The sequence below is a fragment of the Pan paniscus genome, chromosome 1 (genome assembly GCF_029289425.2).
Source record: "Pan paniscus chromosome 1, NHGRI_mPanPan1-v2.0_pri, whole genome shotgun sequence".
NCBI classification, from domain to species: Eukaryota; Metazoa; Chordata; class Mammalia; order Primates; family Hominidae; genus Pan; species Pan paniscus.
In genome coordinates this window covers 34,221,939-34,247,081 of record NC_073249.2, presented here as the reverse complement: position 1 = coordinate 34,247,081, position 25,143 = coordinate 34,221,939, and the positions used below count along the sequence as shown (strand labels likewise).

Below are 25,143 nucleotides of genomic sequence, written 5' to 3'. Positions count from 1 at the left end.
AATGCCACAGTGAGGATAAAAATAAAACCAAAGTTGTATCTTTTATTTATTTTTCCCTGATCCTTCCTGGAGGTAGGTTACTTCTTATTAATATGACTCTAAAGACATTTGCCATCTTAGAGGTAGGTTACGTCTTATGAATATGACTGTAGAGACATTTGTCGTCTTATGCAAAAACAAACAAACAAACAAAAAAGAATTGGATGAAATAGGATAACTCAGATGCCTGCCCTACCCCAGGCCACATAGTTATTGACCTGGAGAAGGCAATAAAGGACAGTGTTGGATCTTAGCAGGACTCTGAGATAATCAGCGAACCCATGTCAAAATAGTGCACCCTGCTGACTTGGCAAGTCCTTCAAGTTTTTGGTACTCAGTTTATTGATGTTAGAATAGAGGATGGGTTAGAGGTTGTTGAGTTCTAGAGTTCTATTCTTGGATCGTGTACAGAAATGGTTCACCCTCCCAAGTAGGTCAGTTGAACATTTCCTGACTTCTTAAACTTTGGGATGGCCTTTTTCTTCTTTAAATTACCTTCATGCAAGCTTTCTAGGCCTTTATCATGCTTGCCCTGATGAATTATTTGTGCATGTTGCTCTGCTATAGAACATTACAAGGCATTAGTGGATAAGAGCAGATAAGAGACAAATGAGTTAAGTGTGGAGACTCCTTACATCAAAGCCCATGGTCCTGCCAGACTTTCCTAGGTGTCAAGGTGCCGGTCATGGCAGATTCTTCATCTTGACTCTAGGCACCCTTCTGTACTCCAGGGCTCTCAACTTCTCCTTGTCCTCTGCACAGAGCATATAGGAACTTCTGGATTGTTTACAATTTGTGGAGATTTCTGAAGCTGTGTTCCATTGAGGAGACACTGGGTGGACAAGAATTTTACTTGCGTCTTCTCTAATTCCTTCTTTCCCCTATCAGGATCTACTGGGGACAGAGGCGGACGGTTATAGGGTGTTTTCTACTACCTAAAATAGAAAAGTACATTTTTAAAGAAGGATATCCTTGCTATATATGTAATACAATTGGGGAGCATTTTAAAGGATTATCATCTTATTTACTATCTTATGGTTTTATTTCCCTTCATGTGTTCTTTTCTAGCAGTATTTGCATTTTTGTTTTTTCCTGATACTATAACTAGTGCATAAAAGTTTGAGGAACATAATATTTACATACTCATAAAGTGTTTCCCTACAAATAACTTATTAATTGCAAAAGAAAAGAAAAGTAACTTTTCAGTAGTGAAACCTTACAGACCTACCTTAGCCAAGTTCTCAAAGTCAATATCATCTTAATAGGACAAGCTAATATCATATATACCCAGATGTGATGCACTGAGCAGGATGTGGTATTTCAGCCCCAAATGCATAACTTAAACCCATTTGTGAGAAAGTATCAGACAGATTCAAATCAAGGAATATTTTACAAAATAACTGCCCTCCATTCTTCAAAAACATAAAAATCACAAAAGATGAAAGAAGGTTTATGAACTATTCTGGGAGATTAAAGGAAACTAAACAGATATGCCAGTTAAATACAATGTATAATCTTGAATTAATAAGACAGTTGGAAGAATTTGAATGTAGACTGTAAGTTAAATGATAATACTGTATTAGTGTTAATTTTCCTGAATTTGATTATTGTACTTTGGTTACTTAAGAGAAAGCCCTGTTTTTCTTAAGAAATAACACAGCAGAGAACTAAGGGATAAAATGGCATGATGTCTACAGCTTACTATAAAATGGTTCAGAAAAAAGAAATTTCTGGATGTGGAGAGAGTGCGAAAGCAAAGTGGGAAAATATTAACATGTACAGGAAGCATATACAGGAGTTCTGTGTACAATTATAACTTTTCTGTGAGTTAAAGATATTTTGAAAATAAAAGGCGAAACAGAGAAGAAAGAAAACAGGCTCCAGGAGCACGGTTTATTGTATGGCTTCTCCTTCCACTGCTCCATGGAAATGACCACTTCTGATGTCATTGATACCCAATTTGTTGCTAAATCATTAGACATTCTTCAGTGATGATCTTATTCAACCTTTCAAAAATAGCTGGTAATGTTCATCATTCTCTTCTTTTTTAGCTTGCTCTTCCTGTGACTTTCCTAACAACTCACTTCCCTTTATCCTTTTATAACCAGTCTCTTTGAGGGCCCTCTTTGCCATCTCTACACTTTAAGTGTTGGTGTTTTTTGGAATGTTGTCCTAGGCTCTCTTTCCTTCTGAGTCTGTATATTCCTCCTAGTTGTTTTATCTCCCCCATAATTTGTAGATCTAGTTCAGGTTGCTCTTGGGTTTCAGACTTATACATGCCACATTCTGTGGCTCTCTCCTTTGATTATTCCTCTGGGCATATCAAAATCAACCTACTCCAAATTTGTTATCTTTCTTACCTTCCTTGATCCTACCCTGGTTTCCCCCAGACCTGGTCATTTTTCATTGTGTCTGTCTCAGAGAAATGTTGCCAAGATCATCCATTACTCATATCGGAACCTGGACTTGACACTTCTTTATTCTTGCCTCTCTATAAACATCTTCCTCTTTATAGCCGGAATAAACATGTAATAGGATCCATCTAAAAGTCTTGCATTGGTCAGTCAGCCTACATGATAGAGCCCAAACTATTGAGCATGGATATGATTCTTCATTATTTAGCTTTAGCTTTCTTTTCTTCCTTTATCTTCTGCAACTCTCACACACTCTTTTCTAACCATCTGAAATTCTTTCAGTTTCTCAGAGATGCTGGATTACGTTTTGATTTTTCCTCCAAGACCTTACATGTATTGTTCATCAGCCTTATCATGAACCCTACTTATTTCTGCTACTTGGGAAACTTTTTTTATGGGGCTTGCTCTTTCTCCCTCTCTGTCTTTTTTTTTTTTAAATTATACTTTAAGCTCTGGGATACATGTGCAGAACATGAAGATTTGTTACATAGGTATACATGTGCCATGGTGGTTTGCTGCAGCCATCAACCAGTCATCTACATTAGGTATTTCTCCTAATGCTATCCCTCCCCTGGCCCCTTAGCACCCCAGCCCCCGACAGGCCCCAGTGTGTGATGTTCCCCTCCCTGTGTCCATGTGTTCTCACTGTTCAACTCCCACTTATGAGTGAGAACATGTGGTGTTTGGTTTTCTGTTCCTGTGTTGCTTGCTGAGAATGATGGTTTCTAGCTTCATCCATATCCCTGCAAAGGACAAGAACTCATCCTTTTTTATGGCTGCATAGTATTCCATGGTGTATATGTGCCACATTTTCTTAATCCAGTTTGTCATTGATGGGCATTTGGATTGGTTCCAAGTCTTTGCTATTGTGAATAGTGCTGCAGTAAACATACATGAGCATGTGTCTTTATTGTAGAATGATTTATAATCCTTTGGGCATATAACCACTAATGGGATTGCTGGGTCAAATGGTATTTCTGGTTCTAGATCCTTAAGGAATCACCACATTGTCTTCCACGATGGTTGAACTAATTTACAGTACCAACAAGAGTGTAACAGCATTCCTATTTCTCCACAGCCTCTCACAGCATCTGTTGTTTCCTGACTTTTTAACAATCACCATTCTAACTGACATGACATGGTATCTCATTGTGGTTTTGATTTGCATTTCTCTAATGAACAGTGATGATGAGCTTTCTTTTATGTGTTCGTTGGCTACATAAATGTCTTCTTTTGAGAAGTGTATGTTCATATCCTTTGCCCACTTTTTGATGGGGTTGTTTTTTTCTTGTAAATTTGTTTAAGTTCCCTGTAGATTCTGGATATTAGCCCTTTGTCAGATGGATAGATTGCCAAAATTTTCTCCCATTCTGTATGTTGCCTGTTCACTCTGATGGTAGTTTCTTTTGCTGTGCAGAAGCTCTTTAGTTTAATTAAATCCCATTTGTCAATTTTGACTTTTGTTGCCATTGCTTTTGGTGTTTTAGTCATGAAATCTTTGCCCATGCCTATGTCTTGAATGGTATTGCCTAGGTTTTCTTCTAGGGTTTTTATGGTTTTTGGTCTTACGTTTAAGTCTTTAATCTATCTTGAGTTAATTTTTGTATAAAGTGTAAAGAAGGGGTCCAGTTTCAGTTTTCTGCATATAGCTAGCCAGTTTTCCCAACACCATTTATTAAATAGGGAATCCTTTCCCCATTGCTTGTTTTTGTCAGGTTTGTCAAAGATCAGATGGTTGTAGATGTGTGGCATTATATCTGAGGCCTCTGTTCTGTTCTATTGGTCTATATATACATCTGTTTTGGTACCAGTACCATGCTGTTTTGGTTACTATAGCCTTGCAGTATAGTTTGAAGTCAGGTAGCATGATACCTCCAGCTTTGTTTTTTTTTTTTATTAGGATCGTCTTGGCTATATGGGCTTCTTTTTGGTTTCATATGAAATTTAAAATAGTTTCTTCTAATTCTGTGAAGAAAGTCAATGGTAGCTTGATGGGGATAGCATTGAATCTATAAATTACTTGGGGCAGTATGGCCATTTTCACAATATTGATTCTTCCTATCCATGAGCATGGAATGTTTTTCCATTTGTTTGTGTCCTCTTTTATTTCCTTGAGCAGTGGTTTGTAGTTCTCCTTGAAGAGGTCTTTCACATCCATTGTAAGTTGTATTCCTAGATATTTTAGTCTCTTTGTAGCAATTGTGAATGGGAGTTCACTCATGATTTGGCTCTCTGTCTATTATTGGTGTATGCTTGTGATTTTTGCACATTGATTTTATATCCTGAGACTTTGCTGAAGTTGCTTATCAACTTAAGGAGATTTTGGGCATAGATGATGGAGTTTTCTAAATATACAATCACGTGATCTGCAAACAGAGGCAATTTGGCTTCCTCTTTTCCTATTTGAATACCCTTTATTTCTTTCTCTTGCCTGATTGCCCTGGCCAGAACTTCCAATACTATGTTGGATAGGAGTGGTGAGAGAGGGCATCCTTGTCTTGTGCCGGTTTTCAAAGGGAGAGATTCCCGCTTTTGCCCATTCAGTGTGATATTGGCTGTGGGTTTGTCATAAATAGCTCTTATTATTTTGAGATATGTTACATCGGTACCCAGTTTATTGAGAGTTTTTAGCATGAAGGGGAGTTGAATTTTATTGAAGGCCTTTTCTGCATCTATTGAAATAATCATGTGGTTTTTGTCATTGTTTCTGTTTATGTGATGCATTATGTTTATTGATTTGCGTATGTTGAACCAGACTTGCATCCCAGGGATGAAGCCGACTTGATCGTGGTGGATAAGCTTTTTGATGTGCTGCTGGATTCAATTTGTCAGTATTTTATTGAGGATTTTTGCATCGATGTTCATCAGGGATATTGGCCTGAATTTTTTTTGGCGTTGTTGTGTCTCTGCCAGGTTTTGTATCAGGATGATGCTGGCCTCATAAAATGAGTTAGGGAAGAGTCCCTCTTTTTCTATTGTTTGGAATAGTTTCAGAAGGAATGGTACCAGCTCCTCTTTGTACCTCTGGTAGAATTTGGCTGTGAATCTGTCTGGTCCTGGACTTTTTTCGATTGGTAGGCTATTAATCACTGCCTCAATTTCAGAACTTATTATTGGTCTATTCAGGGATTCGATTTTTTCCTGGCTTAGTCTTGGGACAGTGTCTGTGTCCAGGAATTTATCTGTTTCTGCTAGATCTTCTAGTGTATTTGCGTAGCGGTGTTTATAGTATTCTCTGATGGTAGTTTGTGTTTCTGTGGGATCAGTGGTGATATCCCCTTTATCATTTTTTATTGTGTCTATTTGATTCTTCTCTCTTTTCTTTTTTATTAGTCTAGCTAGTGGTCTATTTTGTTAATCTTTTCAAACAACCACCTCCTAGATTCATTGACGTTTTGGAGAGTTTTTTGTGTCTCTATCTCCCTCAGTTCTGCTCTGATCTTAGTTATTTCTTGTCTTCTGCTAGCTTTTGAATTTGTGTGCTTTTGCTTCTCTAGTTCTTTTAATTGTGATGTTAGGGTGTTGATTTTAGATCTTTCCCACTTTCTCCTGTGGGCATTTAGTGCTATAAATTTCCCTCTATACACTGCTTTAGCTGTGTCCCAGAGATTCTGGTACATTGTGTCTTTGTTCTCATTGGTTTCAAAGAACTTATTTATTTCTGTCTTAATTTCATTATTTATGCTACCTGAGTAACTTCTACTCAGATTCAGATCACAGCTTCAGGGTCACTTATCGTGTGCAGCATGTCTCATTCTCTTACATCCTGTGCATCAGGAACATTCTGTACTTTCTGTGGCACACACTTATCACACGTTTGTATCAGTCTCTTGCAGGTGTCCTCGCTGGATTGTCAGCTTGAGAGATCAGGTCTGTCTACTTCATAGCTGCAGCCCTAGTGCTTAGCAGAGTGCCTGGCAAATAGTAGATGCTTAATAAAAAATTTTGAATGTATGAATGAGTAATTGTAATCCATGGCAAAAGCAGATATTAGAGAACCTTACTCTTATTATGCATGTACATTTGCCTACTGATTCATTACAACTTTGTATTATAAGGAATCCTAGAAGACCATCAGTCCAAAGTATTAAACACTGCAAGTGATTATCTGGCTTTTGTCTGACTCTTATAGTCCTTTACTCTATTTTGGCTGCAGTTACTTTAGCATGAGCTTGCTTTCCATAGCTTGCACCAATTGATTTGTTCTTTGCCTTGAAGCATCAGAATAGGTCTGTTTCCTTTTCCATGTTTTAATCATTCACATAGTTGGAATCAGCTAGCCTGCATCTTTCTACTCTCAGCCTTCTTTTCTTCAGCACAAACACCTCCAATTCCTTCAACTTTTATATGTGAAAAGTCGCCTTAGCATACAGCATGCTATTTTGCCATTGTCCCTTATAAAGAATGGCATCCATAATTTGACAAAACATTCAGAACATAGTGGAAGAACAATGTGTAATCATGACTGCATTAACCTGGCTATTAAATAGTTTGCATACTGATGAGGCTAAATACACTGATCCTCTAACCTTTGCTTCTACAAATATTATTATTAATAGTGATTATAAGAATTATTATCATACCTAACATATATTGAGCACATATAGTATAATAGAGTAAGCACTTTTCACATAGTACTTTATTTGGTACTTAAAACTCAATGAAGTATGTAGTAACAATATGCCTTTTTAACAGATGAGGAAATAATTTGCCCAGGTAACTAAGGAATGATGGTTCCAGGAATGGCTATAATATACTGCTAAACTGTTACTAGGTTTTGTCTTGACTGATGTCTTTCAATCAGTTAATTTTAGTACTTAAAACTCAATGAAGTATGTAATAACAATATGCCCTGTTAACAGATGAGGAAATAATTTGCCCAAGGTCACATAACTAAGGAATGATGGTTCCAGGAATGGCTATAATATACTGCTAAACTCTTGCTAGGTTTTCTCTTGACTGATATCTTTCAATCAGTTAATTTTAGGCTCTAACGTAAAATGGTTTTAAACAACATGATGTGTGATTGCCTTATTGTAAACCGTGGAATTTTTGTTAGATAATCGATATCTAACATCTTAAAATATTTCAGTAAATTCAGATATTGAATTCCTTGTTATGTAAACATGCAGTTACCTCACATCACCAAAAAGTTGCATTGAGATGACAGAGACATAGAAAAATAATTATTGAAAATTTCCATAGTGTGCTCGAGGGCAGGGAAAGCACTGTGACTGACACAACAGGAGTGGATCTGGGGATGTTATGAGTCATACCGATGCGGAGGGACCATGAACTCTTTTTGAGTTGAGGAGCCCACATCCCCCATAGAAGCAAAACAGAGGATTCAAAAGATGAAAATTTCCAAGAGAACTTGATAAAGTCACCAAAATTAAAAGCAGAAGTGGGTCCAAGGGCAGTCAGCCTATAAATTAGTTCAAGTTCTGTGGAACCACTAATCCTAACTTTTTGGTAGCTGCCTCCAGTCTTTGCCTCCAGAATCAAGCTGTGTTTTCCAAACAGAGCTGTGTTACAGATATTCCCAGAGCAGGCAGCAGGCCTGAGAAACAGTAAGGCAGCTGTACACTGGTGGCTGCTTTGAGAATTGGGAGAACCTGTCCCCAGAAATCCTGTACAATGCACTCCTACATGAAAGTCCAGACTCCAGTCTCCCCTCCTTCACCAGCACTACTTCAGCCAGGGCTCCTTGAACCAGAATCTTCCATATACCACCAGAAAAATCATGGTTCTCACTAAGGCTAGAAAATAAATTTCTACTAAAATACTAACCAATCTAGTATTGTATTTTGCTTACAAGTATGAGGATATGACCAGGAATTTTCAACTACTCGTAGAAATTGTCCTAAGTAAAGAAAGTGTAGGATTTCTCTCAAGGAATTGAGTTACTACATGGTTCAACACTGAAAAAGAAATTAATATAATTATTATTTTCATGGCATAAGAACAGGCTAATGGAAAAAAAAAGTCAAAGTTCTTGAACATTAGATACATTGAAAACAAATCCCTCAGTAGATGAGTTGACTAGCAATGAACACGGAATTGACTAACTGTTTGAGTAGGAGGAAGAGAAAGATGGAAATATTGTAGGGGAAAATATGTGGGTTAAAGTGACTAAACATTAGCTCACCCTCACTCCATGTTCTTTTTGTATCAGACAAATAGAACATTCATTTTCTTTTCAAATAACAATGAAATAAATACAAAAATTGACCATAATAAAGCCACAAGGAAAATCTCAATGGATTCCAACAAGTAAAAATCACACGGCCCATAATCTTTGAACTACAATAGTCATTAAACTGGAAAGTAAAGTAACAACGACAAAAAAAAAAAAAAAAAAACCAATCCCAAAATATCTGCTCACATTTTTGAGTAACAGATAACTAAAATCAAAGTTCCAAATTAATTTAATATGAAGGACAGTAAGAGGTTTGCTGATCAAAAGAGGTACTCTATGTACTTCTAGAAGTATATTTTTTAACCCAAGCATATATGTGTAGACAGTGCTTCTGCTACTAAAAGTAAATGAAGTTGAGCTACTTGAATAGTAACAAGTAGATATCCTTGCACAAAACTGGAAAGGCTTTAAGATCTTTAAAACTTTAAAGAAGTTTAATAATTTTAAGTTTTTAGATATTGCTTTTTGGTAAATATTGAATAAAAATACTTTAAAGTTGCTACTAAACTTTAATCTTTAAATAACTTAAGCATATCTGAATACTCTCGAATTAAGGCAATATAGTATTCTCAGTGTGTTCTGAATGATAATGAAAGCTTTATAGTCAACAGGATTATCAGCAATAGAGAGATAGAAGTAAGTTTAATGTGCCAAAAGCAGTTGCAACCAAAGCCAACATTGAAAAATGGAGTATGATTAAGCCAAAGAGCTTCTTCACAGCAAAAGAAACTGTCATCAGAGCAAACAGGCAACCTACAGAATGGAAGAAAATTTTTGCAATCTACCCATCTAACAAGTCTAATATCCAGAATCTACAAGGAACTTAAACACATTAACAAGAAAAAAAACGATCAAAAACTGGGCAAAAGATATGAACAGACACTTCTCAAAAGAAGACATTTATGTGGCCAAAAAACATATGAAAAACAGCTCAACATCACTGATCATTAGAGAAATACAAATCAAAAGCACAATGAGATACCAACTCATGCTAGTCAGAATGGCGATTATTAAAAAGTAAAGAAACAACAGAGGCTGTGGAGAAATAGGAACACTTTTATACTGTTGGTGGAAATGTAAATTAGTTCAACCTTTGTGGAAGACAGTGTGGTGATTCCTCAAGGATGTAGAACCAGAAATACCATTAGACCAGCAGTCCCATTACTGGGTATATACCCAAAGGATTATAAATCATTCTACTATAAAGACACTTGCACACATATGTTTATTGCAGCACTATTTACAATATCAAAGTCATGGAACCAACCTAAATCCCCATCAATGATAGACTGGATAAGGAAAATGTGGTACATATACACCATGGAATACTATGCAGCCATAAAAAGGAATGAGATCATGTCCTTTGCAGGGACATGGATGAAGCTGGAAGCCATCTGCCTCAGCAAACTAACACAGGAACAGAAAACCAAACACCACATGTTCTCGCTCATAAGTGGGAGTTGAACAGTGAGAACACATGGACACAGGGAGGGGAACAACACACACCGGGACCAGTAAGGGGTGGTGGGAAGGGGAGGGAGAGCATTAGGACAAATAGCTAATGTATGCAGGGCTTAAAACCTAGATGATGGGTTGAGAGGTGCAGCAAACCATCATGGCACATGTATACATAGGTAACAAACCTACACATTCTGCAATTGTATCCCAGAACTTAAAGCAAAAAAAGAAAGAAAAAAGAAATGTTTAATGAAAATATGATTTTGAAAAAATAATAATGATAATGAAAACATTATTGCATGTGTCGTCACCTCAGTTTTCATCATCTCACAGTTTAATTGGAATATTAACTATACTTTGTATATTTTTGAAATATTTGCTTATAAGAATATCATATTAGAACATATTACAATAGTATGTAATACAAACGTATTCTTAACTAGTCAAAATCAATTATTGATATCTTGCAATTTTTTGGAGTTTCTGAATCAATCTTGAGTTCATATGTTTTAAACAACTATTATTCATTTATACACAATGTAATTTTTTTAAAGGATTTGGAAACATCTCACCACGCACAGAAGGCGGCAAAATATTCTGTATCATCTATGCCTTACTGGGAATTCCCCTCTTTGGTTTTCTCTTGGCTGGAGTTGGAGATCAGCTAGGCACCATATTTGGAAAAGGAATTGCCAAAGTGGAAGATACGTTTATTGTGAGTATGATAGATATTTAACTACGTATATTTATTGTTTGATTTTTTTAAAAATTATATCTTTTCTGTCACCTCAGATACAATTAGACATTCAATTATTAGGGCTTCCATAACAATTTATATGCATCTCTACTGGCATGTAACTCACTGTTTTTTAAATTATTTTTATACTTAATCTGAATGAATAAATTAATGCATGAGAACAACTCAAAAGTATAAACAGAAAAAAGTAGGAATTCAAAAGTCTTAGATTCAAATTTCTTTTACTTTTTTCTTTTTCTTTCTTTCTTTTTTTTTTTTGAGACAGAGTCTTGCTCTGTTGCCCAGGCTGCAGTGCAATGGTACAATGGGTGCAATCTTGGCTCACTGCAACCTCCACCTCCCAGGTTCAAGCAATTCTCGTGCCTCAGCCTCCTGAGTAGCTTGAATTATAGGCACCCGCCACCATGCCTGGCTAATTTTGTATTTTTTAGTAGAGATGGGGTTTCACCATGTTGGCCACGGTGATCTTGAACTCCCGACCTCAAATGATCTGCCCATCTTGGGCTCCCAAAGTGCTGGGATTACAGGCTTGAGCCACCGTGCCCAGCCAGATTTAAATTTCATATGTAGTGTCTCCCAGCTATATTCTCTTAAACTAGTTATTATCCCATCAAACCTGCATTTTCTTATTTGTATAACTTGAATAATGGTACTATGGAGGCATCACTCTGAGGGTAGGTGGCATTATAAATTTAACTTTAACATAAGTAGTAAATGACTGACTGTACTTTATTATTTTAAAATTTGTTTTGATACCCTTATAAAGCCCCTTTGGGAAAGATGTAGTCTAAATAACAAACATAATAAAGGTGATCATATAACTTAATTCAGTAATGCCATTGATAGGAATGTATCTACACAATGTAATTTAGTAGAACCAAAGGTGTAGAATACATGGAGATCTTCAAGTTGTATTATAGTCAACAAAAAATGAAAATGCTTTTGTTAGAATTTTAAGTGAAAAATAAGAATACTATGATGATAAGCTTGAGTTCTTGGAAGAAAATTATGGAAAAAGTAACTGTTCCTGTTAGAGGGTGGGATTATAAAGGATTTGTTACTTCTAGCACCACTGTTGCAAATAAATTTTGTTCATTGTTTAGCAATGTTTTATACTTTCACACAAAGTTCAACAAAATATTTACATTTAACTCTACTGATGAAATAAAATATCGAGTATTGTTTTCTCAATTTGGATTACAGTTCCAGTTTTAGCACTAGTCATGTTTCAGATTTAAGATCAAAGTTAGATCTCAAGCATTTTGTTCAACATTGTGTTGAAATAGAATAACACAGTTATTCCAAAATTGGAGTTTTATTCTTTTTTTGTATTATACTTTTATTTAAAAGAATTATCTGTTTATATTAATCAAGAGGGCAGATTGGCGGCATAAACATGGTAATGTTGAATTCTTCGTTCATTCATTCAACAAATTTTTTAGTGCCTCCTAGATGCTGGGTAATATTTTTTATGTTGCATATATACCAGTGTATAAAAAAAGTTCCATGCCCTTATGGTGATGACATTCCAGTAATCATGGTTCAGTGTTTGGTACCAAGCACTATTGTATAATCTTTGTAAACATGAACTCATTTAACTCTCACAGGTAAGATGAGGATGGTTGACTAGAGGAATGTCTATGTACCCTTTCCATTCTGTGATTTCATAGGTCTTTAAAAATTCTCAAGCTCTAACATTCAGTGATTTTCATATGGTGTAGTTTGTGACCTATATTGTTTATAGTAAATAGGACAGATCCAGTCAGATTTAAAATATATGGTAACTAGCCTCGAATAGAAATCTGGATATAAACTGTTGTATATATACCAACTTCATTTAATGCATTACACTATAGAGATTTTTTTACTGGAGGAGTTTTAAAAAATGGGTATTCTGATGACAGCTATGGCCTAGGGGTATTGAAGACTTATCCTTACCTGCTGATCTTATAGCTTTGTTAGTTATACAATTTAGTACCATAGAACAGAGAATTCACCTGGTTCATGTTGGAATCAAACTGTGAAGGTTAAGCTGTTAGTATTATGCTGTAATCAATTAAATTGATGATAAGAAAAAGTGATGGAAGTGACAGAAAAAAACTTTATGAAATTAATGTTTATCAATGAACAATTGTAAATACTTAATTCTTGTTTCAGTGTCTCCATTTTCGTATGGTTCTGGATTGTATTTGGCCTGAAATCAGTTGTATGTATGATTATGGAATAGAAATATTTCAGAAGTACTCTAGGTAAACAAATAATGATGCAAATCTAAAATTGCATTCTCAGGGCAAATGTAATTTACCCTTTCAAAAGAATTTCACCTGTTGTAAAGCTATGTGAGGATAAAGTAGCATCATTATTAGCATTGATTGATTTATTGATGATACCTAATTTTCATAAGTAAAGACAATTAAAAACTAAGTGTAAAAGAAAATAAAGTAACATGCTTACTTGCTAATTTGCTCATAATAGTGTATAGGTTAACTTTGTGGGTATACAAGTAATTTCTCTCTCTCTCTCTTTGTCTCTCTCTCTCTCTCTCCCCATTTATATACATATATATATATATACACACACCTTTCTGTCTCATCCCTAGAAGTGGAATGTTAGTCAGACCAAGATTCGCATCATCTCAACAATCATATTTATACTATTTGGCTGTGTACTCTTTGTGGCTCTGCCTGCGATCATATTCAAACACATAGAAGGCTGGAGTGCCCTGGACGCCATTTATTTTGTGGTTATCACTCTAACAACTATTGGATTTGGTGACTACGTTGCAGGTAAGCTTTTCCTGGCACCCATGTTACTCTTCTAACAGGGGTTTATTAGATAGATTTTTCACTTAGGTTTATAACGAAACACAAGGGCTGTATGAGTTTTCTAGGGCTGACATACCCAAGTACCATAAAGTGGGTGGCTTTAAACAAAGCAAATTCATTGTCTCACGGAAGTTGGAAATCAAGGTACCAGCAGGGCCATGATCCCTCTCAGACTCAGTAGAATTTTTCTTAGCCTCTTCCTAATTTCTGGTAGAGGTCATCAGTCCTTGGCGATTCTTGGCTTGCAGCTGTATCACTCCCATCTCTACCTCCTTCAACACATGTTTTTCTTCTTGTGCCTGTCTCTGCAGCCAAATTCCCTTCTGCTTATAAGCATACCAGTCAAATTATATTATAGGCCCATCCTACGCAAGTGTAACATAACCACATCTTAACTAATTACATTTACAGGAGCCTTCTATTATTTATTTATTTATTTATTTATTTATTTATTTTTGAGATAGAGTCTTGCTCTGTCACCCAGGCTGGAGTGCACTGGCACGATCTTGGCTCACTGCAACCTCTGCCTCCTGGGTTCGAGTGATTCTCCTGTCTCAGCCTCCTGAGTAGCTGGGATTACAGGCGTGTGCCACCAGGCCCAGCTAATTGATGTATTTTTAGGAGAGATGGGGTTTCACCATGTTGATCAGGCTGGTCTTGAACTCCTGAACTTAGGTGCCTCAGCCTCTGAAAGTGCTGGGATTACAGGCACAAGCCACTACGCCCGGCCTAAGAATCTTATTACTATTATTTTTTTAAATATATATATTTTTATTATACTTTAAGTTCTAGGGTACATGTGCACAACGTGCAGGTTTGTTACACATGTGCCATGTTGGTGTGCTGCACCCATTAACTCGTCATTTACATTAGGTATATCTCCTAATGCTATCCCTCCCCGCTCCCTCCACCCCACAACAGGCCCTGGTGTGTGATGTTCCCCTTCCTGTGTCCAGGTTTTCTCATTGTTCAATTTCTACCTATGAGTGAGAACAGGCACTGTTTGGTTTTTTGTCCTTGTGATAGTTTGCTGAGAATGATGCTTTCCAGCTTCATCCATGTCCCTACAAAGGACATGAACTCATCCTCTTTTATGGCTGCATAGTATTCCATGGTATATATGTGCCACATTTTCTTAATCCATTCTATCATTGTTGGACATTTGGGTTGGTTCCAGGTCTTTGCTATTGTGAATAGTGCCGCAAGAAATATACGTGTGCATGTGTCTTTATAGCAGCATAATTTATAATCCTTTGGGTATATACCCAGTAATGGGATGGCTGGGTCAAACGGTATGTCTAGTTCTAGATCCCTGAGGAATCGCCACACTGACTTCCACAATGGTTGAACTAGTTTACAGTCTCAACAACAGTGTAAAAGTGTTCTTATTTCTCCATATCCTCTCCAGCACCTGTTGTTTCCTGACTTTTTAATGATCGCCATTCTAACTGGTGTGAGATGGTATCTCATTGTGGTTTTGATTTGCATTTCTCTGATGGCCAGTGATGATGAGCATTTTTTCATGTGTCTTTTGGCTGCATAAATGTCTTCTTTTGAGAAGTGTCTTTTCATATCCTTCGCCCACTTGTTGATGGGGTTGTTTGTTTTTCTCTTGTAAATTTGTTTGAGTTCATTGTAGATTCTGGATATTAGCCCTTTGTCAGATGAGTAGATTGCAAAAATGTTCTCCCATTCTGTAGGTTGCCTGTTCACTCTGATGGTAGTTTCTTTTGCTGTGCAGAAGCTCTTGAGTTTAATTAGATCCCATTTGTCAATTTTGGCTTTTGTTGCCATTGCTTTTGGTGTTTTAGACATCAAGTCCTTGCCCATGCCTATGTCCTGAATGGTATTGCCTAGGTTTTCTTCTAGGGTTTTTACAGTTTTAGGTCTAACATTTAAGTCTTTAATCCATGTTGAATTAATTTTTGTATAAGGTGTAAGGAAGGGATCCAGTTTCAGCTTTCTACATATGGCTAGCCAGTTTTCCCAGCACCATTTATTAAATAGGGAATCCTTTCCCCATTTCTTGTTTTTGTTAGGTCTGTAAAAGATCAGATAGTTGTAGATGTGTGGTATTATTTCTGAGGGCTCTGTTCTGTTTCATTGGTCTATATCTCTGTTTTGGTACCAGTACCATGCTGTTTTGGTTACTGTAGCCTTGTAGTATAGTTTGAAGTCAAGTAGTGTGATGCCTCCAGCTTTGTTCTTTTGGCTTAGGATTGACTTGGCAATGCGGGCTCTTTTTTGGTTCCATATAAACTTTAAAGTAGTTTTTTCCAATTCTGTGAAGAAAGTCATTGGTAGCTTGATGGGGATGGCATTGAATCTATAAATTACCTTGGGCAGTATGGCCATTTTCATGTCATTGATTCTTCCTATCCATGAGCATGGAATGTTCTTCCATTTGTTTGCATCCTCTTTTATTTTGTTGAGCAGTGGTTTGTAGTTCTCCTTGAAGAGGTCCTTCACATCCCTTGTAAGTTGGATTCCTGGATATTTTATTCTCTTTGAAGCAATTGTAAATGGGAGTTCACTCATGATTTGGATGTTTGTCTGTTATTGGTGTATAAGAATGCTTGTGATTTTTGCACATTGATTTTGTATCCTGAGACTTTGCTGAAGGTGCTTATCAGCTTAAGGAGATTTTGGGCCGAGACGATGGGGTTTTCTAGATATACAATCATGTCATCTGCAAACAGGGACAATTTGACTTCCTCTTTTCCTAATTGAATACCCTTTATTTCTTTTTCCTGCCTGATTGCCCTGGCTAGAACTTCCAACACTATGTTGAATAGGAGTGCTGAGAGAGGGCATCCTTGTCTTGTGCCAGTTTTCAAAGGAAATGCTTCCAGTTTTTGCCCATTCAGTATGATATTGGCTGCGGGTTTGTCATAAATAGCTGTTATTATTTTGAGATACGTCCCATCAATGCCTAATTTATTGAGAGTTTTTAGCATGAAGGGCTGTTTAATTTTGTCAAAGGCCTTTTCTGCATCTATTGAGATAATCAGGTTACCTACTGAGGTACTGGAGATTAGGACTTCAACATATCTTGGAGGACACAATTCAACCCATAACAGTGGCAAAGACAAATAGTGACTCTGTGACACTGGAGGTATACAGAAAGGTGGAGTTAAATATTTATTTTTATTTAATGAAGGGAATATAATCACTGGTTGTTCAGAATTTTACATTTCCTCTCTAATTTTTGATACCAAATATCTGCCTCTGATTTTTTTTTTGTTTTGTTAAGCACATATTTTGATTTTTTTCTTAAATAATTTCAACTTTTATTTTAGATATGGTGGTACATGTGCAGGTTTGTTACCTGGGTATATTGTGCGATGTTGAGGTTTGGGGTAAGATTGATCCCATCACCCAGGTACCAAGCTTAGTACCCAATAGTTAGTTTTTCAGCCCTTGCCCCCTTCCCTCCCTTCCCACTCTAGTGGTCCCCAGTGTCTGTTGTTGCCATCTTTATGTCCATGAGTACCCATTGTTTAGCTCCCACTTATAAGTGAGAACATAGGGTATTTGGTTTTCTGTTCTTGCATTAATTCAGTTAGGATAATGGTCTCCAGCTGCATCCATGTTGCTGTAAAGGACATGGTTTTATTCTCCTTTATGACTGCAAAGTATTCCGTGGTGTGTATATACCACATTTTCTTTACCTAATCCACCACTGATGGACACTTGGATTGATTCCATGCCTTGGCTATTGTGAATAGGGCTCTGATAAACACATGTGTGTATGTGACTTTTTGTTAGAAAGATTTCTTTTCCTTTGCATATATAGCCAGTAATGGGATTGCTGTGCTAAATGGTAGTTCTGTTTTAGTTCTTTGAGAAATCTCCAAACTGATTTCCACAGAGGCTGAACTAATTTTCATTCCCACCGTCAGTGTGTAAGCATTCTCTTTTCTCCAGAGCCTTACCAGCATTATTATTTTTTGACTTTTTAATAATAGCCTTTCTGACTGCTATGAGATGATATCTCATTGTGGTTTTGATTTGCAATTCTCTGATGATTAGTGATGTGGGGCATTTTTTTATATGTTTGTTAGCAACTTGTGTGTCTTCTTTTGATAAGTGTCTGTTCATGCCCTTTGCCCACTTTTTTTTCTTTAACTTTTATTTTAAGTTCAGGGGTACATGTGCAGGATATGAATGTTTGTTACATAGGTAAACGTGTGCCACAGTGATTTGCTGCACAGATCAACCCATCACCTACATATTAAGCCCAGAATCTATTAGCTATTCTTCCTGTTGCTTTCCCACCCCTGCACCGCTGACAGACCCCAGTGTGTGTTGTTCTCCCAATGTGTCCATGTGTTCTCATCGATCAGCTCATACTTGTAAGTGAGAATATGTGGTGTTTGGTTTTCTGTTCTTGTGTTAGTTTGCTGAGGATAATGGCTTCCAGCTCCAACCATGTCCCTGTAAAGGACATCATCCCATTCCTTTTTATGGCTTCATAGTATTCCATGGTATATATGTACCAGGTTTTCTTTATCCAGTCTATCACTGATGGGCATTTGGGTTGATTTCATGTCTTTGCTATTGTGAATAGTGCTGCAATGAACATATGTGTGCATGTGTCTTTATAATAGAATGATTTATATTCCTTTGGGTAGACACCCAGTAATGGGATTGCTGGGCCCAGTGGTATTTTTGGTTCTAGGTCTTTGAGGAATAATCACATTGTATTCTACAATGGTTGAACTAATTTACATTTCCACCAACAGTGTAAAAGCGTTTTTATTTCTCCACAGCCTTGGCAGCATCTGTTGTTTCTTAAATTTTTAATAATAGTCATTCTAACTGGCACGGAATGGTAGCTCATTGTGGTTTTGGTTTGCATTTCTCTAATGATCATTGATGTTGAGTTTTTTTTCATATGTTTCTTGGCCACATGAATGTCTTCTTTTGAGAAGTGTCTATTCATGTCTTTTGCCCACTTTTTAGTGCTTTGCCCACTTTTTAATTGTGTTATTTTTTGCTTGTTGATTTGTTTAAATTCCTTTAAGATTCTGGATGTTAGACCTTTGTCAGATGCATAGGTTATAATTATTTTATCCAATTCTATAGGTTGTCTCTTTACTCTGTTGATAGTTTCTTTTGCTGTGCAGAAGCACTTTAGTTTAATTAGGTCCTATTTGTCCTAGTTGAAATTGCTTTTGAGGACATAGTCACAAATTCTTTCCCAAGGCTGATGTCCAGATTAGTGTTTCCTAAATTTTCTTCTAGGATTCTTATAATTTGAGGTCTTACATTTAAATATTTAATCCATCTTGAGTTAATTTTTGTATATGGTGAAAATTAGGGGCCTAGTTTCATCCTTCTTTATATGCTAGCTAGCTATCCCAGCACCATTTATTGAATAGGGAATCCTTTCCTCACTACTAATTTTTATTGACTTTGTCAAACATCACATGACTGTAGGTGTGTGGTTTTATTTCTGGGTTCTCTATTCTGCTTCACGGGCCTATATATATATGTGTATATATTTTTTGTAGCAGTACCATGCTGTTTTGGTTACTGTACCCTTGTAGTGTTGTTTGAAGTCGAGTAATGTGATGTCTCCAGCTTTTTTTTTTTTAGGATTACTTTGACTGTTCAGGCTCCTTTTTGGTTCTATATGAATTTTGGAAGAGCTTTTTCTAGCTTTGCAAAAAACGATATTGGTAGCTTAATAGAAATAGTGTTGAGTCTATAGATTGCTTTGGACAGTATGGTCCTTTTAAAAATATTGATTCTTTCAATCCATGAATATGGAATATTTCTCTATTTTTTGTGTTACCTATGATTTCTTTAAACAGTGTTGTGTAGTTCTTGTAGAGATCTTTCACTTCCTTGGTTAGATGTATTCCTGTTTTTTTTTTGTGGCTATTATAAATGTGATTGTGTCCTTAATTTGGCTCTGATATTGAATGTTATTGTTATATAAAATGCTACAGATTTTTGTACATTGATTTTGTATCTTCAAATGTTACTGAAGTTGTTTATTACAGGAGCCTTTAGGCAGAATTTTTAAGGTTTTCTAAGTATAGAGTCATATTGTTAGTGAAGAAAGATAGTTTGACTTCTTCTTTTCCTATTTGGATGCTTTTATTTTTTTCTTTTGCCTGATTGCTCTGGCATGGACTCCCAGTAGTATGTTGAATAGGAATGGTGAGAGTAGGCATCCTTACCTTCTCTCTGTTTTCAAGGGGAATGCTTCCAGTTTTTGCCCATGCAGTATGCTGTTGACTGTGGGTTTGCCATAGATGGCTCTTATTATTTTGACATATGTTTCATCAATGCCTAATTTCTTGGGGATTTTTATCAGGAAGGGATGTTATATTTTATTAAAAGCTTTTTCCACATCTATTGAGATGATCATGTGTTTCTTGTTTTTAATTCCATTTATGTGGGAATCACATTTATTGATTTGTATATGGTGAACCAACCTTGCATTCTAGGAATGAAGTCTACCTGATCTTGTTGAACTAACTTTTTGATGTGCTGTTGGACTCAGTTTGTTGAAGATTTTTGCATCTACATTCATCAAGGATAATGGCCTATAGTTTTTCTTGTTATTGTGTCTTTTGCCATATTTTGTTATCAAAGTGATGCTTGCTTCATAGAATGAGTTAGGGAGGAGTCCCTCCTCTTCAATTTTTTGGAAAGAGTTTTAGTAGGATTTGTACCAGCTCTTCTTTGTACATCTGGTAGAATCTGAATCTGAATTAACCTAGTCCAGGGATTCCTTTGGTTGGTAGATTTTTTTTAAATTACTGATTCCATTTTGGAAGTCAATATTAGTCTGTTCAGGGTCTTAATTTCTTTCTGATTCAGTCTTGGGAGATTGTGTGTTTATGGGAATTTATTTATTTCCTCTCTATTTTTTAATTTGTGTGCATAGAAATGTTCATGATAGTCTCTGAGAATCTTTTGGACTTTTGTGGGACCAGTTGTAATGTTACCTTTGTCATTTCTGATTGTGCTTATTTGGATCTTCTCTCATTTTTTTCTTTGTTAATCTAGCTAACTGTCTATTGATCTTGCTTATCCTTTCAAAGAACCAACCTTTGGTTTTATTATTTGCATGGATTTTTGAGTCTCAATTTCATTTAGTTTTGCTCTGATTTTATTCTTTTATTTTTTTTCTGTTCTAAATTTAGTCACTTCTGCTAGTGCTTATTTGGATCTTCTCTCATTTTTTTCTTTGTTAATCTAGCTAACTGTCTATTGATCTTGCTTATCCTTTCAAAGAACCAACCTTTGGTTTTATTATTTGCATGGATTTTTGAGTCTCAATTTCATTTAGTTTTGCTCTGATTTTATTCTTTTATTTTTTTTCTGTTCTAACTTTAGTCACTTCTACTAGCTTTGGAGTTAGTTTCTTCTTGTTTTTCTAGTTCCTTTAGGTGTGATGTTAGATCTTTAATTTGAGATTTTTCTAAATTTTTGAGGTAGGCATTTGGCAATATAAACTTCTCTCTTAACACTGCTTTTGCTGTATATTGTATATTGTGTTTCTGTTTTCATTTATCTCAAACAATTTTCTTAATTTCTAGTTTAATTTTCTTGTTTACTCAACATTCATTCAGGAGCAAGTTGTTTAATTTCTGTATAATTGTGTGGTTTTGAGAGATCTTCTTGGTATTGACTTCTATTGTTATTCCACTGTAGTCTGAGAGTATGGTTGGTATGCTTTTAATTTTTTTAAATTTATTGAGATTTGCTTTATGGCTGAGCATGTGGTTGATCTTCAAATATGTTCCATGTGCAGATGAGAAAAATGTATATTCTGTGGTTGATGGATGGAGTATTCTGTAGATGTCTGTTAAGTCCATTTGGTCAAGTGTTGAATTTAAGCCCAGAACTTCTTAGTTTTCTGCACTGTCAGTGCAGTGTTGAGGTCCCTCACTCTTATTATATGGCTAGCTGAGTCTTTTCATAGATCTGGAAGAGCCTGTTTTATGAATCTGGGTGGTCTAATATTGGGTGCATAAATATTTAGGATAGTTAAGTCTTCTTGTTGAATCGAACCTCTTATCCTTATGTAATACCTTACTTTGTCCTTTTTTACTGTTGTTGGCTTAAAGTCTGTTTTATCTGATATAAATCAGTGACCTCTACTCTTTTTCATGTTCTGTTTGTGTGATAGATCTTTCTTCAACCCTTTGCTTTGAGCCTAAGGATGTCTTTATCTGTGAGATGGGTCTCTTGAAGTCAGCAGATGGATAGGTCTTGGATTGTGTTTCCAACTTGTCACTCTGTGCCTTTTAAGTGAGGGCATTTAGACCATTTACATTCAAGGTTAATATTGATATGTTAGGTTTTGATCCGATTATGTAGTTGTTAATTGGTTGCTTTGTAGTTTCTACTTTGTGCTTGCTTTATAAGCTCTGTGGGCTATTTACTTAAGTGTGTTTTTGTGGTAGCAGGTATCATTTCTTTTTTCCATGTTTAGAACTCCCTTAAGTATCTCCTGTAAAGTTAATGTAGTGGTAACAAATTCCCTTAATGCTTGCTTGTCTGGAAAAAATATTTTATTTCTTCTTTACTTCTGAAGCTTAGGTTGGTGGAATATAAAATTACTGGTTGAAATTTCTTTTCTTTAAAAATACTGAAAAAAAACCTCAGTCTCTCCTGGCTTGTCAGGTTTGTGCTGAGAAATCCACTATTAGTCTGATGGTGTTCCCCTTATATATGATTTGACCTTTGTCTGTAGCTCCCTTTAAGATCTTTTCTTTAGCATCGACCTCAGGCAGTCTGGTGACTGTATGCCTTGGTGATGTTTGTTTTGTATAGTTCTCACAGGTGTTCTCTGGATTTCTTGTATCCGAATGTCACCTCTCTAGCAAGATTAGGGAAATATTATTGAATTATTCCTTCAAATATGTTTTCCAGGTTGTTTTCTTTATCTCTGTCTCTCTCAGGAATGCCAATAATTTTTTTAGATTTTGCCACTTTACATAATCCTGTATTTCTGAAGGACTTTCTTTACTTCTTACAATTCTTTTTTCTTTATTTTTGTCTGACTGTGTTAGTTCAAAAGATTAGAGTTCAAACTCTGAAATTCTTTCTTCTCTTTGGTCCAGTCTGTTGATAGAGCTTTCAGTTTTAGTTTGAAATTCCTTAAGTAAGTTTTTCAATTTCAGAAGCTCTGATTGATTTATTTTAAGATGTTTATCTCTTACACTTCCTAGATTGTTTTAGAAATTTCTTTGTGTTGATTTTCAACTGTGTACTGGCTTTTGTTAAGCTTCCTTGCAATCCATGCTTTGAATTCTTTATCTGTCATTTCTGAGTTTCCATTTTGGTTTGGGGCCATTGCTGGGTAGCTATTGTGATCCTTAGGTGGTGTCACTACAATCAGATTTTTTCATGGTGCCAGAATTCTTGCCCTGGTTCTTTCTCATCTGGAGACACTGCCACTTCTAATTATTGTAATTATTTTTATATGAATAGCATATTTTTATTTTTCTTTCTTTCCCTATAATGTTGCTATGTTCTTTTCTTTCCTCCTCTCCCCTGCTTTTTACATGGGGTGTGACTGTAGAGAATGCTGGGCAGGGTATTTTGACTTTGCTGCTATAGCCCTATGTACTTCTCTCAGCAGGTTTTATCTTGAGCTATGCTGTCAACTTATAAGCCAGTAGATGGCACTTATGGGTAAGAGCCAGCTGTGGCCAGTGAGGCTGGGTATGTGCTTAATCCTTTTTTAACGGGAATATCTTTCTGTTGCATAAGGCAATGGGCTGATTTTTGGATTGCTCAGTGTTTTGAGCTCTCTGCTCAGGCCAGGGGAGGCCACGATAGGCAGGGCTGGGCTTGGCAGGTTTGCATACAGGTCCCCTGATGGCAGGTACAGGCACTAGCACTGAGGGAAAATCCAGTGCATGGCCACTGAGTGTCCAGAAGTGTGCCTAAGCATGGAGCTGGGGAACTCCTTGACCCCATGTTCTCTATACAGGGATCGGGGAGATCTAAACTCTTAATCCAAGAGAGTAGTTGCTCCAGATGCCTGGAGATCTACCTGGGCATGCAGCAGAGAGTGCCCCCCTGCACCAAGATCTCTTCAAAGGAGGGGTGGGATGACTCAGGCTGCTGAACCAGGCAAACAGATGCTCTGAATGCCTGGAGATCTGCCTGGGTGTGGAGCAGAGAGGGCCCCACTGCACCATGATATATGCGCAGGAAGGGCAGAGCTATTCAGGCTGCTGATCCAGTTGAGGAGGTGCTCCAAATGCCTGGAGCTCTGCCTAGGGTTGGAGTGGAGAGGGGTTTACTGCACAACAATCTATGTCCAGGAAGCGTTGGGAAGCTTAGGCTGCTGAGCCAGGCAAGTGGGTGTTCTGAATGCCTGGAGTTCTCCCTGGGGTTTCAGTGGAAAGGGCCCACTGCACTACAATCTCAGGGGAGCATCCTGGGCACTCAGTAACGACACATACAGATTGGTACCAGGTCACCACTCTGCCCCTGCCTGCAAGTCTCCTTGCCCAAGAGAAACTGCAGCAGCAGCAGCATTCCCCACCCTACCCAGGCCTGTGATGGAGGAGAGCACAATTCCAGCACCTACTGCTGAGGCACTTTCCACAGTTTTGGCTGTGGAAGCTCCTACCCCACTCGAGAGCAAGCACTCCAGTCTCTGGCCCGCAACTAAAATCCTGTGCGGGCACACTACTGGGTCACCACATAATTGTTGACTTTATGTTTATCCAGATTAAAAATGGCCTCCTGCTCTCTGTCCCAGGTCTGGGAAAATGGCTGCAGCTTTTCCCAGTGTCTCTCCCTCACTGCATTTCCAAGCTCTCCCCAAGTTAGTTCCAGGGCTTGGGAGAAACAAGCTTTCTCCCTTGGCCTGGGTTGCTTGGATCCCAGTGGAAGGTGAGTCACAGAGGGAGGCTATCTGCCTCTCTCACATCCTGAGGGTTCACTCACTTTTATCAGCCAGATGCTGTCATGGGGGCTGTTTGCCCATGTTCTCCTCCTCGGGTCCTGGGGTTTCCTACATGATTCCAGTGAATTCTCATTTTCCTTCTTGAATTAAAGCTTACGGGGTTGATCTTTATGCACTATCTTGCTATTTTCAAGTGACTGAAGCACACTAAAAGCCATTAATCATTTTTTCCATCTTGGGGAAAAAAATGAATCTATTATTATTATTTTTAGTGGCACAAGAATTCAGGTTTAACTTATCTTTGCCCTTTCTACTTAGGCTCTTTTCTGCCTTAGTTGTAAAAACAGCTGCAAACTTCAGAAGAAGTTCTTGGCTACGTAAAATATTTTTTTCTCTAAGATATTTACCCACTTAATTTTCAATCTTAGGACAGCATTTTTTAACTTAACCTAAAATAGGTCATGTAGACCTAAAGTGTCTACGTTTTTCTACTCAAATTTTAAAAACTTTTCCTCTTCTATAATGTATGTGTTATTTCAACTGCCATTTGCTTTATTGTT

The 25,143-nt window shown here is 36.9% G+C and overlaps 1 protein-coding gene across 3 annotated transcripts in view; it reads left to right on the top strand.

The window, feature by feature from the left end:
- The window catches only part of KCNK2 (potassium two pore domain channel subfamily K member 2), a 153,831-nt gene that overhangs the window by 75,389 nt on the left and 53,299 nt on the right, over positions 1–25,143 (top strand). For all 3 annotated transcript variants that reach the window (XM_003814153.5, XM_003814152.5, XM_034946894.3), the window contains exons 4-5: positions 10,665–10,825; positions 13,467–13,653. In XM_003814153.5, the coding sequence (XP_003814201.1) occupies positions 10,665–10,825; positions 13,467–13,653 (348 nt within the window). The remainder of the gene's footprint in view (positions 1–10,664; positions 10,826–13,466; positions 13,654–25,143) is intronic.